The 19,513-nt window shown below is 35.8% G+C and overlaps 1 protein-coding gene across 3 annotated transcripts in view; it reads right to left on the bottom strand.

Moving 5' to 3' along the window:
* MYCBP2 (MYC binding protein 2) overlaps positions 1-19,513 on the bottom strand; it is a 377,400-nt gene that overhangs the window by 86,502 nt on the left and 271,385 nt on the right. For 2 of the 3 annotated variants that reach the window (XM_037800440.1, XM_037800439.1), the window contains exon 40: positions 16,661-16,840. The exons of the other annotated variant lie outside the window; for it this stretch is intronic. In XM_037800440.1, coding sequence (XP_037656368.1) covers positions 16,661-16,840 — 180 coding nt within the window. The remainder of the gene's footprint in view (positions 1-16,660; positions 16,841-19,513) is intronic. 3 annotated transcript variants of the gene reach the window in all.

Here is a 19,513-nt window from a genome sequence, read left to right as displayed (position 1 = left end):
AGCCTCCTATTTACAGTCCTAAATTTCAAAAGAGCAAGGCTCGAGAGGAGAGATTGGTTTATTAAGTAGTGGGTTCCTATCTTGCCCCAAGATAGTCAATTTCTTGCATTTTCTTCACTTGGTTGTACAATCATCAACACTCTCAGTTTTAAACAATTATCATAACATAATACATCCCAGCGCTCTTATCAGCTGCTAATTATTCATCCCTAGTATTAGTGTAGAGTTGGTTACGATACTGCTATTAAATATAGTCATTAATACGTAATGGGTAGTTTTTCCATGCCACTCTGTTGTTAACCCCGTGCACCAGTGTCAGACCTTATAAGTTTATCATGTTAACACTTATTTAGCTTTGTGGTGCTATTCTGTGGGTTATGTGCCTATAAACAACCATTTACAAACATGTTCACCTTTAATGTGTCACTAATACTTATAATCCCATTGATGAACCATAGTCACTCTTGACCATTCCCATACCATTAAGATCACCCTCATTATCATATCTGTACATATTTGATGATTATTCCTCCTTCAGTAGGTTCTGACTATCTCTAGAGCCCCTATATTTGACATTATAAGATACTAATTTTTTTACATTTTTCACAGAGTTCACATTAGCGCTAACATACAATATCTCTCCTTTTGTGTCTGGCTTATTTCACTCAGCATTATGTCTTAAAGGTTCATCCATATCGTCATATGTTTCATGACCTCATTCCTTCTTACTGCAGTGTAGTATTCTGTCGTGTGTATATACCACATTTGGTTATTTACTCATCTGCTGAAGGACATTTGGATTGTTTCCATCTCTTGGCAATTGTGAACAATGCTGCTACAAACATTGGTGTGCAAATATCTGTTTGTGTCACTGCTTTTAGATCTTCTGGGTATATACAGAGAAGTGAAATTGCTGATCATTGGGTAAGCTGAAATCTAGTTTTCTGAGGAACCACCAAACAGTCCTCCAGAATGGCTGTACCATTATACAATTCCACCAGAAATGATTAAGAGTTCCTGTTTGTTTAATGCAGCTATTCTAATTGGTATGAGATGACATATCATTGTGATCTTGATTTGCATCTCCCTAATAGCTTGTGAAGATGAACATTTTCTTCATGTGTTTTTTAGCCATTTGTATTTCTTCTTCAGAGAAATATCTTTTCATATCTTTGGCCCATTTTATAATTGGGCGGTTTGTACTACTGTCATTGAGTTGTACGACTTCTTTATATATGCAAGGTATCAGTCTTATCAGATATATGGTTTCCAAATATTTTTTCCCATTGAGCTACCTCTTTACCTTTTTGACTAATTCCTTTGAGGTACAGAAGCTTTTAATTTTGAGGAGTTCCCATTTATCTATTTTCTTTTGCAGTTTGTGCTTTGGGTATAAGGTCTAAGAAGTGACCTCCTAATATTAGGTCTTGAAGTTGTTTCCCTACGTTATCTTCTAGGGGTTTTATGGTACTGTCTCTTATATTGAGGAGTTTGATCCACTTTGAGTTAATTTTTTGGTAGGGTGTGAGACAGGGGTCCTCCTTCATTCTTTTGGATATAGATATCCAGTTATCCCAGCCCCATCTGTTGAAGAGACTGTTATGTCCCAGTTAGGTGGATTTGTGGGCCTTATCAAAAATCAGCTGACCACAGGTCTCAGAGTTTCTGTTTCTGAATTCTCAATTTGATTCCACTGATCAATATGCTTATCTTTGTGCCAATACCATGCTGTTTTGACTACTATAGCTTTACAGTAAGCTTCAAAGTAAGGAAGTGTAATTTCTTCCACTTCATTTTTCTTTTTTAGAATGTTTTTAGTAATTTGAGGCATCCTTCCCTTCCAAATAAATACAAAGTAGGTTGTGGGAATTTTGATTGGAATTTCATTAAATTTGTAGATCAGTTTGAGTAGGATTGACACCTTAACGATGTTTAGCCTTCCTGTCCATGAACACGTAATATTTTTCCATGTCTTTAGTTTCCCTTCTATTTCTTTTAGTAAAGTTATGTAATTTTCTGTTTAGAAAAGGTTTTTTACATTTTTGGTTAAGTCTATTTGTAGGTACTTGATTTTTTTAGTTGTTATTGTGAATAGAATCTTTTTCTTGAGGGTCTCTTCAGTTAGGTCATTCCTAGTGTATAGGAAGGAACCTTACTCAATTATGTGCATTAATCTTGTATCCCATGCCACTTTGCTAAATTTATTAGCTCAAGTAGCCGTGTCATTAATTTCTCGGGTTTTCCAAATGAGATCATATCATCTGCAAATAATGACAGTTGTACTACTTCCTTTCCAATTTGGATGTCTTTTCTTTCTTTGTCTTGCTGGATTGCTCTTGCTGGAACCTCAAGCACAATGATGAATAATAATGGTGACAGCAGGCATCCTTGTCTCATTCTGATCTTAGAAGGAAGGGGAAGGCTTTCAGTCCCTTGCCATTGAGTACTATGCTGGCTGTGGGTTTTTCATATATGCCCTTTTTCATATTGAGGGAGTTTCCTTCAATTCCTACTTTTTGAAGTGTTTTTATCAAATAGGGATGCTAAATTTTGTCAAATGCTTTTTCAGCATATACTGAGATTATCATTTGACTTTTCTCTTTTGATTTGTTACTGTGCTGTAATACATTGATTGATTTTCTTATGTTGAACCATCCTTGCATGCCTGGAATGAACTCCATTTGGTCATGGTGTATGATTTTTGCAATGTGTCCTTGGATGCGATTTGCAAGTATTTTGTTAAGAATTTTTGCATCTATGTACATTAGGGAGATTGGCCTATAGTTTTCCTTGTTGGCATTAGAGTGATGTTGGCTTCATAAAATGAGTTAGATAGTACTCCATTTTCTTCAATTTTTTGAAAGTGTTTAAGTAGGATTGGTGTCAGTTCTTTTTGATAAGTTTGGTAGAATTCCCCTGTGAAGCCATCTGGCCCTGGGCTTTTATTTGCAGGAAGCTTTTTGATGACTGACTGGATCTCTTTGCTTGTGATTGGTCTGTTGAGGTCTTCTATTTCTTCTCTGGTCTGTCTAGGTTGTTCACGTGTTTTCAGGAAATTACCCATTTCCTCTAAATTATCTAGTTTGTTGGCATACAGCTGTTCATAGTATTCTCTTATGATTTTTAAAATTTCTTCAGTATCCGCAGTTACGTTCCCTCTCTCATTTATTTTTGTTTATTTGGGTCTTCTCTCGTTTTACTTTGTTAGTCTAGCTAAGGGTCTGTCAATCTTGTTGATCTTCTCAAAGACCCAAATTTTGGTTTTATTTATGCTCTCTATTCTTTTTTTTCCCTCCATATCATTTATTTCTGCTTTAATCCTTGTTATTCCTTTGCTTCTGCTTGCTTTAGGGTTAGACTGCTCTTCATTTTCTAGCCTCTTCAGTTGTCCACTAGTTCTTGGATTTTAGCTTTCTTCCTTTTTAATGTATGCATTTAGAATTATAAATTTCCTGCTCAGTACCACCTTCGCTGCATCCCATAAGTTTTGATATGTTATCTTCTCATTTTCATTCATCTCCAGATACTTGGCAATTTCACTTGCAATTTCTTCTTTGACCCACTGATTGTGTAGGAATTTGTTATTTAACCTACAGATGTTTATGAATGTTCTAGATCTTTGATGGTTATTGACTTCTAGTTGTATTCCAGTCTGATCAGAGAATGTGCTTTGAATAATTTCAGTCTTTTTAAATTTACTGAGGCTTGTTTTATGCCCCAGCATATGAGCTATCCTGGAGAAAGTTCCATGAGCATTAGAGAAGAATGTATATCCTGGTGATTTGGGATGCAATGCCCTAAATATGTCTGTTAAGTCTAATTCATTTATCACATTGTTTAGATTCTCAAGTTCCTTACTGGTCCTCTGTCTTTTGATCTATCTACAGGAGACAGTGATACACTAAAGTCTCCCACAATTATTGTGGAAACATCTATTGCTTCCTTCAGTATTGCCAGTGTTTGTCTCATGTACTTTGGAGCACCTTGATTGGGTGCATAAACACTTATGATTGTTATTTCTTCTTGTTGAATTGTCCCTTTTATTAGTATATAGTGTCCTTCATTGTTTCTTATGACATCCTTGCATTTAAAGTCTATTTTATGTGAAATTAGTATTGCTATCCCTGCTCTCTCTTGGCTGTAGCTTGCATGGAATATTTTTTTTTCCATCCATTCACTTTCAATTTCTTTGTGTCACTGGGTCTAAGATAAGCCTGTTGTAAGCAACATAGTGATGATTAATATTTTTAAATCCAATCTGCCAATCTATATCTTTCCATTGCGGAGTTTAATCCATTCACATTCAATATTATTACTGTGAAGGCAGTTCCTGAATCAGTCATCCTATCTTCCGGTTTTATTTGTCAGATGTATTTTTCCCCTCTCTCTCTATATTTCCTTTAAGGTACCCCGAATAAAACTCTTCAGTTCTGTGCCCCTCTCCAGAACTCTCTCTCCTTTTTTTTTTTTCTCAGCTGGTAGAGCTCCCTTTAGTATTTCTTGTAGGGCAGTTCTCTTGTTAGCAAATTTTCTCAGCATTTGTCTAGAAAATTTTAAGATGTCCCTCATTTTTGAAGGAGAGCTTTGCTGGATAAAGAATTCTTGGCTGGCAATTTTTTTCTTTCAGAATTTTAAACATATCATACCAGTGCCACCTTGCCTTCATGGTGCCCTGTGGGTAGTCACTGCTTAGTCTTATGTTGTTTCCCTTGTATGTGGTGAATCGCTTCTCTCTTTTTGCTTTCACAATCTTCTCCTCTTCAGCATTTGACAATCTGACCAGAATATATATGTCTTGGAGTGGTTTTATTTGGATTTATTCTATTTGGAATTTGTTTGGGCATCCATGATTTGCATATTTATGTTGTTTAGAAAGGTTGTGTAGTTTTCCCAAACAATGTCTTCGGATACTCTTCCTAGCCCTTTATTCTTCTCTTCCCCTTCTGGAACACAGATGATTCTTATATTTGTGTGCTCCATGTTGTCCATCATTTCCCTGAGATTTATTTCAAATTTTTCAATTTTTTTCAGCATTCATTCTTTTGTGCTTTCATTTTCCATCACGCTATCCTCAAGTTTGTTAATTCTTTCCTCTACCTCTTCAAATCTGGTGTTCTGTGTCTCAAGAATCTTTTTAATTTGATCAGCAGAATGTTTGATTTCCATAAGATCTGCTATTTTTTAACTTACTCTTGCAAATTCTTCTTTATGCTCTTCTAGGGTCTTCTTCATGTCCTTTATACCCTGAGCCATGATACTGAAATTTGTGAGTACTTCTTTGATTAATTGCTCCAAGTTCTGTGTCTCCTCCGGCTTTTTAAACTGGGCATTTGGGTTATCCATATCTTCTGATTTCTTCATGTGCTTTATAATTTTCTGTAGTTTTTGGCCTTCTGGCATTTGCTTATCTTGATAGGGTTCTTTTAGGATATGCAGACTTATTATATCATTTATCTATAATTTGACAGAGCTACAGCTTGGCGGAGGCATTTTCCCTGACCTACCAGCAGATGGCACTCCCAAGCCTCCTGTTATCCTCAAGCCAGTTCTCCCCAACTTCTGTCCATGTACTGAGTAGGGGTCCAAACCATGTGCAGGTCTAATCACTGCACCAATTTTTCATGTGCAGTGGAGACTGCCAGCCCTGTGTGTGTGTGTGTGTGGGGGGGGCATGTCCTGTGTAGTTTGGCAGGGAGCCCGCTCCAGGATACAGTGGTCCTGGCCATTCCTGGGACTGCAGGTCGAGCACTCCAGGGCCGCAAAGCAGTGTGTCTCACCCTCCAGCTAGGATGCCCCAGAGACTCCCTTGTGGGCACCCATGAGTCCCTTGGATTGGGTGAGGGCTCCTGGCACTTCTGTGCAGCACCCCTGCCTCTAGGCTGTGCATACCGTGGGCTTCTGTGGAGGAAGAGTGGGTGCCATCACAAGCCTGCTGAATCCTGAATTCCCTCAAGGAAGAGCTCAGTCATGGTGCTGTGAAGAGGTGTCTCCAAGCCAGCTGCAAAGATGGCTGCATGGGGCATGAAAAGTCACCCACTTCCGTGACTGTCTGCCTGCTCTGATGGCCAGTCCCTGGCACAGGGGCTCCTGACTGTGGGTCTGTGAAGGATTATCACCCACGCCAGGTACTGAGAAGGGTGCCTGGGGTATGGAAGGCTACTCTCCATTGCACTCATCTGCGGCTTCGGCTGCCTGTTCCCCAGCAGTGTTCCAGGCTGAACACTCACCCATCTCAGAATGCAGCCTCTCAGTTTCTCCAAATACACAGTTACTATGAGTGTAGAAGTCCCTTTCCAGCTGGTGGAACCCTGGCACTACTGTTCTGGAGCACTTTCTGTCCTTTATCTAGTGTTTTTCATGGAGGAGAATTTTGCTGTCTCTTCTATTCTGCCATCTTGGAACCCCCTGTTGTCTAGTTTTAAGGAGGCAGTATAGCAGTTATAAATTTTACAGTCTCAGTAAAACTGCTAGAAGCAGTTTCACCATAGACATTTGAAAGAACTTGAGGAAATTTTATAAGTATAAAGACAAATGTTCAGGTTTCACTGTATCTTGTTTGTTTTATAGCTATCTATGCTTATGTGTGTTTATACATATTTTAAGACATAAAACAATTTTCTAATTCTGTAGCTCATCCACAATGATGATAAAACTTCATCATGTTCATGGTAGAATGGTGGGAGCAGTGTTGCTGACTTTCTTGACCCAATTTAAATCCCAGTAATTGTACATTTGCACTTTTCTCTGAATAGAACTTCAAATGCCTTTGACAGCATAGACTTCTACAACATTCGGGCAGTAAATAGCTAAGTCTAAATTATATTTCAGATACTCTGGAAATTTCTAATTATTTATTTAAAAAGATAAAAATCTAGTTTATTGGTCCTTGTGGAAATAATATATAAATGATACCATCAACTCCGCAAAAGATGTAAACAACCAAACAATAAGCAGATAGATAGTAAGTTTAACTATCATTCATAATTCTTTTATCAATGCTTCAGGGGATTTACAATAAGGTAACTGTTGATCATTATATATTTTTAGCTATGGCAGTTGTCTAGATTGAGTCTTTGTTATATAATTGATATACCCAGAATCCTTCTTTAAAGTAAATTTATCAGTAGAAAGGTAGAATTATGTGAACAAAAGGTAGAATTAAGTGAATTCTAAAGGAGCTTATACATGGCATTGGAACTAAAATTTATTTACAAAAATGTTAGCACAAAAAGGATTGCAAAAAAAAAATGAAAGAGCAAAATTTCCAACTTAAGGATAAAATAGAAACAAACTTGTCACTAGAACATTAAGTCACATGACATGAAGGGAGAAAGGAAAGAAGATGGATGAAAATAGTAAATGCCCAGGAAATAAGGTTAAGGTATAGAACATTGGGGAAAAGTATATCATTTCAGAATTTATGATAGCTGAGACAGGAAAAATTTTGAGCATAATTTGATGTGCATGTTTCCTGTGCCTTAGAATAATTTAGAAAAATTCTAAGAAAAGATAGGTATAATGCCCCTTAAGCAGTAACTAGAGACACTTAGAGGGCTGGGGATGGTCTTAAAAGTAAAACTCTGGCTCCCCACAAATCGCTAATTAGTTGTGGAGGTGGGTGGAGACAGAAAATAACTATATACCAGGGAAATCAGACATTTTGATCAGGTGATTAACACTAACCATGAAAACCATGTCCTACCCCTGGACATGATATCCTGAGGAGGACACCACATGTAAGTACCAGAGCAACATCTAAAACTAAATCAAAACTAAAATGCTTTTAGGATAAGATACTTTTAAAGTAATGCTGGAGAAAGAAGAAAAAGTGGGCACTAGCTCACTGCCTCAAATTGGGGAAGCATGGAAATGAAAATAAAGTGGAAGCATTGCTCCATCCTCTTTTACTATTATTGTGGGGAGGAGGGTAGAGGGAAGCATTTTTATTTCCATGTTCTCTACTAAAAGACTGGGAAGAATTGAAAAACACAATTGTCTGGTGATATTGTGAATTTCTCATCTGGTGAAAGTGTTTCAGGATGTTGTTCAGTGATGTAAGATACACAAGAAGAAGGCAGGACTAAATGATCTCTTGTCTTTTCCAGTTCTTACATTCTAGAGAAGGTAATGGGTTGTAAGTTGAAAAATACCATTGGAGTGAGTCAGGGCACACCACAGACTTACCCACCAGCTAACTGTATGACTTTGGGTAACTCACCTATAATTCTCTCATCTCCAAAACGAGAGCTGGATTTGAGATGACTTCTCAAATAAACTAAAAATTCTACACCATATGATGTAATGGCTCCTGATTGTGTAGATTTCTTAAACAAAAGGGGGAAAGAAAAACAGTCTAATGATGGGTAATGAAAAGTCTAATTTAAAAGATTCATTCCCAGTGTAAGATACCTTCCCACTGTACCATTTCATTTTGCTAAGCCTAAGTAGTTAGATATACTACAATACAGGTGTTTTAGAGAATAGCAAAGTAGGAGAAAAGGCAGAGCTAACCTGAAAATATAATTTGAAATACTTAAAAACCTTTTAAATTTAATTAAATGCAAAACCATGAAAATCCTTTTGTTAGGTTTTTTGACTTGGAAGAGATCAAAGCTCTTCTCTTTTCTACCCATACCTACTCTCCTGCTCTCATCCACCCTTATGGCCTATATCCATCTATATAGATATAACTATAATTCTCCATAAATCAAATTATTCTGCTATAAACTAACGGATTCCCAATTTATATGCCCTGCCCAGACATTCCCCCTGAACTCCAGGCTCACATATCTATCCTAACTTAATATCTCCACTTGGATTTGATAGGAACATCAAACTTATCTGAGATAGACTGTTTACAAACATGGTCACTGTTCTAGTTTGCTAATGCTGCCAGAATGCAAAACACCAGAAATGGATTGGTTTTTATAAAGGGGGTTTACTTGGTTACACAGTTATAGTCTTAAGGCCATAAAGTGTCCAAGGTAACATATCAGCAATTGGGTGCCTTCACTGGAGGATGACCAATGGTGTCCAGAAAACCTCTTGTTAGCTGGGAAGGCATGTGGCTGGCGTCTGCTACAGACTTCTGGTTTCAAAATGGCTTTCTCCCAGGATGTTCCTCTCTAGGCTGCAGTTCCTCAAAAATATCACTCTTAGTTGCTCTTGGGGCGTTTTTCCTCTCTCAGCTTCTCCGGAGCAAAAGTCTGCTTTCAACGGCTGTCTTCAAACTGTCCTATCATCTGCAGCTCCTCTCTCGGTTCCTGTGCATTCTTCAAAGTGTGCCTCTTGGCTGTAGCTCCTCTTCAAAACGTCACTTACAGCTGCACTACACTGAGTTCCCTCTATCTGTCAGCTCATTTATATGGCTCTAGTGATTTAACAGACCCACCCCAAATGAGCGGGCCAACACCTCCATGGAAATTATCCAATCAGAGTCATCATCCACAGTCAGGTGGGGCACATCTCCATGTAAACACTCAAAGAATTACAATTGAAAAACTGATAGGTCTGCCCACACAAGATTACATCAAAGATAATGGCATTTGGGGGACATAATACATTCAAACTGGCACAGTCACAATTATTTTTCTTCCTGTATCCATGCCCCTATGTAGCTCTTCTCGTTAAAAGGTGGCATCTCTTTCGCCAGCTTTGAACATAGGCGGCAAGGTGACTTGCTTTGAATAAGAGAATACAGCATACATGATGTGCTGGTTGTAAGCCTAAGCCTCAAGAGACCATGTATGCTTCTATTCTCTCAGACTCCTGCCATCTCCATGTAAACAAGCCCAAATTAGATCACTGAATGATTTGAGCCACTTGGCTCAATGACTCATTTTATACCAGCCAATTATCAGCCAACCCTCAGAGGCAAAATTGCCTAGCTAACCTGTAGCTGACAACAGCTGCATGAAGGAACCCAGCCAAGACCAGGAGAACTGTCTACTTGAAGCCAGATAAATCTGCCCATCTATAGAATTGTGAGCCAAATAAATAAGGCTTGTTTTAAGACATAAATTCTGGGGTGGTTTTTCACGTAGCAGTAGCTAACAATATAATGTTCAAAGCTAAGCCTCTGTTATTGCCACTGAAACCTGTTTCTCCTGCAATCCCTATAATAAATGGGAGCTACATTCTTCCAAATGCCTTGGCCAAAAACTTACAATTCCCCCTTCTGTTTCCCTTTTCTCACTGCTTATTCAAATGTAAGAAAATCTGTTGGTTTCAGTATTCAACTATTTATTACTATCTCCATGGCTAGTTCCCTGGTAAAGCCACCATCATTTTCTACTTGGATAACTGCAAAATCCTCCCAAACTGGTCTCTTTCCATAACTAGTACCTAGAATAAGAATGCAGGCATGTAGGTGATGCTCACTAAATATTTGTTGAATTAATGAATTTCTGTAACTTAGCTCTTATCATTCTCTTAACTGGAATGCTTTTTAACATCCCCTACTGATAAATTCCTATTAATCCTTCCACACTCTGAATGCTTTTCCTAACCTATCCAAGCCGAACTAGAAGCTTTCTCTCGTATGCTTCCATTGCATCCTGTGTATATGGCTCCTCTAGCACTTAAAACAATGCCAACAACCCTCCCTCCCCTCCACATAGCTGCCTTCCACAATGTTCTGGAAGCTTTCCAAAATCTGTGATCAGACTTTCTTTACTTTTTGGTCCCCATCACTTAGCATAGAGCAGATACTCAATAAAAGTATAGTGAATAAGGGATGGAAGAATGAATAACTCATCTGTCATGATGGACAGAATAAGGAAGTGGGAGCAGAGGGAGAGATAAAAGGTTAAATATAGATGGGAAAGCAAACAGATGCACTAGGAAACACTCTTATGACATCAGCATTCTCTTTTTTCAGTTATTGGAATGAAGTGGAGATCAAAGGAGAAACTGCTGCCGAAGAAGGCAAAAGAACTTGGTTCCAGACTTAATAAACCTACAACAGAGAAGATGGCTGAGTGAAGATAAATTCAGGCTCTTGACTAAAAGGATAAGAATTTGTAGGGATGCTAGGGATGTTTGAGCCAAAACTAAAAAAAATATGTTAACTTTTGTAACAGATATTAAGGTTCAAGTGTGAAAAATTTTATGGAGCTGGAATATTAGAATAAAAGCTGACTCTACTTTTAAAAAATCATTGTTGAAAATCATATGATTTTTCTTTAGGAGCAGAAAAAGGATCCAAGAGATCACTTTAGTGTCACAAAACACAGGTCTCCTTCCCAAGTCCAGTGTTCCATCTACTATACTACACCTTCATGGCAAGCAAATTGACAAATTCTGTGGTATGACTATAATCCGGACTCAAAATGACCTCTGAGTCTTAGAATGAAATCTGGCTTTCAAAATAATATTTATACTAATATCTGAATATAGGCTTGCTATATTAAGAATTAATCTCAAAACAAATAATGCTGTAAAAATGGACTGAGGAATAGCAAGGAAGCCTCATTTGTCTATTACTAAATCTGCAGCTCATTCCATCCTAAGAATAGACTGCTCTCACTCAGACCTCTTCCATATTTTCTTGGAGTAGGAGAGATGTTCAATGTCTGCATCAAAAGGCAGTACTACTGGCAGATGACATTTAATAGGCATCTATTTTATGGATGAGGCAAGGGCTTAGAAGTTACAAACAGCTTAAATAAGGCCAGTAAGGTTTGGAGGGAAAATTTGAGTGTTAAGTCTTTGCATGACCCCAACTCTACATGCTAAATAAGTAAACAATGTATACTTTAGTATATTAGTATTTTCAAATGTAAAATAAATATCCATGCAGATACTCAAGTCAACTTTTTGTGCTATTTAAAAATGTTTTATCCCATTTAAGAATGTGACATATGGGTATGAAATAGAAAAACTCTTGTTGCACGTTAACCTAGAGATATTATATCTGGGCATTGAAAGTAATATATATTTTATCATGTACTGTATATTACATGTTTAAAATCTCTGGGACAATAATAAATTGTCTTAATGGTTTATTTACCTTCTTCCTACCAAAAACTAAAAGTAAACTATCCAGTCTCTTGGACAGATAGAGAATACCTATGTTAAACACAGTCATTTGGAATATAATCTTTCAGATGGAAGATGTTGCTTAGAATTCAATTAGTATAAACCCAGAATTATTAGACTACTTATCATCATCAATATAGCTGGTTTTATTTACTAGTGAAATAGTGTTTCTCTTATTTGAAGATACACTCCATGTAAATACTGGAATACCTATTATAAGATAACAAGAAATATATAATTTGAAATTCATGGTTTATTGTAAGAAGAGCTAATTTTAGATGGCACCATCTAGTCAATAAGTACTACCTGAAACCCTATGATGGGTAAAACTCTGACAGGGGCTATGTAACATAAAATGACACTTTCAAAAGGAATGAAGAAACATTATAAAAATAAGGAATGTAATATTCTTAAAGAAAGGAGGCACAGACATAATTTCCTACCCCCAGTCCGCTAGAACCTCACTGCAAAATTGCTTAGCTATTCTTAAACACTACATAACTAATTTTTAAAAGTTAAAAAATTAGTAAAAAGTTAAAGTAAAAAATGAAAAAGTAAATATAGAACAATAAAGAAAAATTCTATACATACACTTCTCTCTCATGCCTGTGTGCACATGCTCTCACACACGATAAAACAAGAAAATTTTAACATTTCTGTAATTATTCTATTTCTCTAGAATGGCAGTTGAAATAATTCATATATATATATTTATGTGTTTGTGCATGCATAATAAAATATTTTTGCTAATTTAAAAATAAAGGATTATTTTTAATCTGGTACATTAATGTACCAGATTATTTTAAATTCCAACTATTAGTGAAAAAATTATGCTTAAGGGCAGAAAAACAATTACTGACAATAATGCTCTTAGAAATGCTACATAAAGATAAAATTTGGGCAGTTTACATGTGTTGCTGTAGAAATTGTCCATCTAGGAATTTGATTTATAAAATTGAGAAAATCGTTTTTTCTTTTAAACTAGTCTACATCCTTAAAATTAAACTTTAAAGGGAATATAATTAATGTGAACAAAACGAATACTCTAGATACTGGAACTAAATGTAAACAGAAATTTTAAAAATATTAAAGAACAGATTTTCCATTATTCATCAGTAGGCAAGGCTAAGTAATTAAAACATGGCCCTTGTCGAACCAGCCTCAAGTTTGGCTCTGCCATTTCATATATATGATTCAAGGGCAAATCATTTACCCTCTCTAAGCCTCTGTTTCTTCACCTACAAAATGGAGATTACACACATTACCTCAATGTATTAAAGTGTTTGTATGTAGTGATGACTCTCCATAAAAACAGAGATTAGTAAATTTTTTTGTGTCTTCTATATGTAATGTTTTATACTTTATTATCAAAAAGTATAAGACAAAAATAATTTTCATTTAATTAACTGATAAAGGGAGGTTCAGTAGGAATAAGTTATCTTCTAAAACAAGGTGAAATGCTGGTGGATGGAATGGCAGTGAAGTTTAGGAAAAAAGTATCTTGATAGTCTTAACAATAAGCACTCTGCCATATTTAACTATCTTAATATTAATGTGACTAATAGAAATCTAATTTATTTTAAAAATATTAAAACTACTGTTTTGATTCCAGACATTTTTCACTTATACTGAAGATTAGGACTTTTATTTTCTGAAATTTGGAAACCAATCTTCAATGATATTCTGCTGATAATAACAGCTTTTTAAAAAGGACTGAGTAATTCCCATTAACAAAGTATAGACAAGTAAATATTCAGAAAATTGGTAACTGAGACATTTCTAAGCTATGAAGTCAAATTTGCTCCCAAGACGGTGGTAAAGGAAGCAGTGGTACTGATAACATTTATATACAATATTCATAAAATTATACTGACACAGTGTAAATCTCCTGAAAGAGAAAAATCAAACTGTACTATGGTCTTTATATTTTGTTTCAAAACAAAATATTTCATTAATTAAAATTTGCAAATAAAAATAGGTATTACCTTTGTTTTTACGAAGACTTGCAATGACTTTTAAGGTAGAACAAAAGGTTTTTACTCTTAGTTCTTTTGTCTGCTGCTACTATGACACAATCAAGAAATTTAAAATTTCCCTTTAAGAAGAGATGTTTATTTGGTGCAGGATCTATATTTTCTAAACAATATGACTTCTACAGTCAGTTTGTTCAAACACCATAATTACATGGAACTTTGAATAGGAAGTGAGAAATGGTAGGTTTGTATAGGTTAGAATGAAATAGTGACACATGCCAAAGTAATTTGGGCAGAGAATAAAAATATACATTTGGGTCCCCCCTGAGGAGCTGGGGAAAAATGCAGAGGTGTTGTACTTCCTCACCTGGATTGTTGCTGATGTTCTCACAAACACTGAGGACTGACAGTTTGATATGCGAAGCCCTTACGAAGCCTGAAGCTCGTTACTGCAAAGGAGAGGCTAAACCTGCTTATAATTGTGCCTAAGAGTATACCCGTGAGTACCTCTTTGTTGCCCAAATGTGGCCCGCTGTCTCTAGCTAAGCCAACTTGGCAGGTGAGCTCACTGTCCTCCCCCCTACATGGGACCTGACTCCCAGGGGTATAAATCTCCCTGGGAACGCAGGATACGACTCCCAGGGATGAATCTGGACCCAGCATTGTGGGATTGAGAACATCTTCTTGACCAAAAGGGCAATGCAAAACGAAACAAAATAAAGTTTCAGTGGCTGAGAGATCTCAAATGGAGTAGAGAAGTCACTCTGGTGGATATTCTTACGCACTATATAGATAACCCTTTTTAGGTTTTAATGTATTGTGACAGCTAGGAGTAAATACCTGAAATTATCAAACTACAACCCAGTAGCCTTGACTCTTGAAGATGATTGTATAACAATACAGCTTATAATGCGTGACAGTTTGATTGTGAAAACCTTGTGGATCGCATTCTCTTTATCCATTGTATGGATAGATGAGTAGAAAAATGGGGACAAAAACTAAATGAAAGAGAGGGTGGGATGGGGGGATGATTTGAGTGTTCTTTTTGACTTTTATATTTCCTTCTTATTCTTTCTGGTATAAGGAAAATGTTCTAAAATAGATTGGGGTGATGAAAGCATAACTATATGATGGTACTATGAACAGTTGATTGTACACCATGGATGACTGTATGGTATGTGACTATATCTCAATAAAACTGAATTTAATTAAAAAACAAAATTTCCCTTCAAAATTTTTATTTCTAATATGAATTTTCTGTCTGACCAATTATGATTTTCTTCTTTTTTGTTTTCACCCTTGTCCTTATTTTAAAACTTTCTGCTACATGGCTACATCTGAATGTAAAAAGTTCGTGGCTCCATAAAATTAGTAACCTAAATCTTCATTTCTCTGTAATGCTTATTATGGGTGGAAAAAACTGTTTCACACACATGAACACTGTTCTATTCCCTTAAAATTATTCTCTTAAATACATTCAAGTGAATATTATCTATGAATAGATGTGTGATGGCTTGCTAGAATTAGATACTATTTACAGATGCTACTTATAGCTCCAAGCTAATTAATTTCATTACTTAAACATGCCTACCATATAGCGTAAATTCAGAAAAGTTTGTACTTTAATATGGTCTTTACATAGGATTTATAATCCATAATGAAAAACATAATTTACTAAGAATATGCTATCCTGGTTCTTAATAAAAATCAAGCAAGTTGGCATTCTGTTGAGCAATCCTGATAAAAGTGATAAAAGGAAAAACTTAGACCTAAATGTAAGTATATTTTATTATCACAAAGAGGTCATGCATTCGAATCCAAAAAAATGACTATGTAAACTGAGACTTTCATGAACTATTTTTTTGAGTGTTTTTAAATAATGTATAGCTAATATGAGTGGAAAGCCAAAAAAATACCACTGTCATACTGTAAGCAGCTTTGAGAAGTTAATGTGAAAACCTCAGGAAGTTATTAAGAAAAAAGAATCATTACTTAAGTGAGATTTGGTTGGATCTATTTTCCAGACCAATGTGAGTTACTACTATGCATGCAGTGCTAGAATAATCCTTGAAGGCATAACTAGGATCAAATGATTAGTTTAACATATTAAAGGGGAAAAGGCAAAAGGAAACTTAGCAATTTCAGAAGATTTGGAAACTTGAATTGCTATACATTTGATGGATACTAAATCCACTTAAAAAAAAGAAAAACAAACAAATCTACCCAAAGTCTCTCCACTGACACAATGAAATAGATTTTTTCCTTTGCTACATCAGTAACAAAAATCCAATGTAAAACAATGAAAGTTATCCCTACAATTGATACTTACTATAACCATGCATATTAAAAAAGAAAATCTTAAATCCAACATATTTTTCTAACATGTTTTATAGTATGTATTTACTTATACTAGAATTAGAATGGAAATATGATACTCATTTTAAAAGCTAGACTAAGTAAAAAAATGTGTGATTAAAAACAATGTCTTAGCTGCAGAATAGTTTAAATGCTTCAAAAATGTGGGCAGGGATAACAACTAATTAAATAAAACCAAATAGGTGATTTGATAAAAAAGTAGTAACTGATAAACAATTGAGAATAAAGCTTCAGAAATGGTTTGATGAGGCAGGTAAGGCTGACAGACTTACTCTGAAGCTGAGGCTGCTGGAAGGAAAGGGGCTGTCCGAACACAAATGGGCTGTGGACTAAGGAAGAGGGAGGTTTTGCAGCTTGATCAAAGATGGAAGGAGCTGGGAGATTGGGCCGTGACTGAACAGAATTCAATATGGCACTCAGGTGGTCACCTGCAGTGGGCAAAACAGTCAAAACTACAACTTATTATTAATTAACATCCAAAATGGGAAAGTAAATGGTGCTTTATGACATTGAGATAAAGATAAATACTAAATAAAAGCTATGCCAATTCAGAAATGTGTGCACGTTGGTGATCATTGTCCTCAAGTTTAGGTACCAAATTTAGCTCTCTCTCTTTTTTTTAATGGAACACTCCATCAAATCTTATATAGCAGTCCACCTACAAAAACAAATACATTTAAATCCATATACAACACATAGCAGCAGCATGGAATAAAAAAGTCTATGAAGAATCTATAAGTTGACTGAATATCATACATGTATAAATAATGATTTAAGTAAATGATGTCTTTTACATTGTGCCTGACACTGACAGCCTGCCTCACATGTAGTATATTACATGCAGAAAATAAGCAAATAATATGGATAGTATTTCATTGAAAATAAAGAATTGAAGAGGGTAAAGTATATGTTATTACTTTAATATATTTAAAATTAATTATAGTTACAAATTAATATTTTGTTTTTCTTACTGAACCTAGTTGTTTTTATGGAGAAATTCCATTTGTTTTTGTTTTTATTTTTAAAAGCATGAACTCTTTAACTTGGATGAATAATACAAAAACCCATAAGACCTGTAAGATAAAAAAGAATTTGAATAGTGTCTCTGAATATGAATTCTGACATTTTTTCTTACAATTAAATGCAAAGGACTTTAACAGAAAAGCATTTTTAAAAGATATGAAACGATTGTATAGACCCAGAAATGGATAGCACAATACCGTGTGATGGTAGCACGATACTGTAAGTACAATGAACAAAGCTGTCTGTGAGTAAAGTTGAAAGAAGAAGGCTAGGGGCATGTATGACACCAGAAGATAGACGATAAATACCGGAACTGTATAACTTAGTGAAACCTAGAGTGGTCAATGATGGTGACTAAATGTACAAATATAAAAATGTTTTTACATGTGGCAGAACAAATGAATGTCAATCTTGCAAGGTGTTGAAAAAGGGATGGTACTGGGGAAAAATATAATCTGATGCAAACTGGAGTCTATGGTTAACAGTAACATTATAATATGTTTTCATTAACTGTAACAAAGCCAATAAGCTAAATGTCTATAAGAGGGGATAAAAGGGAAGGGTATGAGATTCTTGGTGGCAACATTGTTGTCTCATCTTATCATTGTATTGTATTGTATTGTATTATTTTTTATCTTTTACTATTCTTTAAAAATTTTTTTTAATTTTAAATTTTTCTTCAATTTTTTATTCACATATTTTTGGAATAATGACTATGTTCAAGTTCTTATTTTGGTAATGAATGTACAATTATATGAAGATTCTGTGAACAAATGACTGTATACCATGGATGACTGTACGGTATGTGAATACATAATCTATAAAATTGTAGTGAAAAAAAATAAACAGAAGGATACAAGTGCTGGAGGAAATGTGGAGAGAGGGATGTACCTATTCACTGTTGGAGGGGAAATAGAATGGTGTAGCCTATCTGGCGGACAGTGTGGTGGTTCCACAAGAAGCTAAGTTTGTGGGTGCCATAAGGTCTTCCAACTTCATTACTGGGTAGATACTTGGAAGACCTGAGAGCAGGGACACGAACGGACATTTGCACACTGGTGTTTATGGCAGCAGTATTCAAGATCTGCAATAGATGGAGGTGGCCTAAGGGTACAATGATTGAGGAACAGAATGGTGAACTGTAGTGTACCCATACAAGAGAATACTGAGCAGCTGCAAGAAGGAATGAAGTTGTAAGACATGCAATTAGGTGAATGGATCTTGAGGACAGCATTTTGAGTGAAGTATGCCACAAACGAAAAGACAAACATTGTAATGCCTCACTAATATGGACTAACTCTGAGAACTGAATCTTAAAGCACAGGTTATCAGGGGAATAATTTGTAATTTGTAAACTCTGAGAATTGAATCTTAGAGCACAGGTTATCAGGGGAAGGCTTAATGTAAAGGTCCCTAGATTGTAAGCTCTTATGGCAGTCACATCTATTCCTGAGTTGTAATTGTTATCTCTAAATTCTGAGATGCTGAGCTCTTTGTATATAATCTGGTTGGTCTCTGGAATTTGGGGTATTTGTGTGACACCTGAGACTCAGAGCTAAAGTTCGGGATCTATGGATGTCAGTATTACCTCATATAGCAACTTTTAAAAAAACTGAAAAAGAGTTCAGACTTCAATTAGAGAGATGAATAAAGAAGATCTGGTTAGGACTAAGGAAAATCAGGTCAAAGGGTAAAGGATGATATTGACTGTGTTTTAAAACTTCAACTTCCATGTGAGACCAAGGGAAGATAAGTTTACTTGGTGCAGGATCTACATTTTCTGTAGCACACTAAATAATTTAACTTGTTTAGTCAGTTTATTCAAACACCATGATTACATGGAACTTTGAATAGGAAGTGACATATGGTAGGTATATACAGGTTAGTGTGAAATCCTGATATATCCAAAATAATTTGGACAGAGAACAAAAGTCTATTTGCAGGCCCCCCCCCCCCACCCTGAGAAACTGGGGGAAAATGCAGAAATACTAAACTTTCCCACTTGGGTTATTACTGATATTCTCACAAGCACTGGGGATTTGGTAGGATAAGCCCTCAATCTTGGGGCTTGCCCTTAGGAAGCTTGTTCCTGCAAAGGAGAG

The sequence above is a fragment of the Choloepus didactylus genome, chromosome 12 (assembly GCF_015220235.1).
Source record: "Choloepus didactylus isolate mChoDid1 chromosome 12, mChoDid1.pri, whole genome shotgun sequence".
NCBI lineage: Eukaryota > Metazoa > Chordata > Mammalia > Pilosa > Megalonychidae > Choloepus > Choloepus didactylus.
Note: the sequence above shows the minus strand (reverse complement) of the source record. Positions and strands in the feature narration are given on the sequence as shown.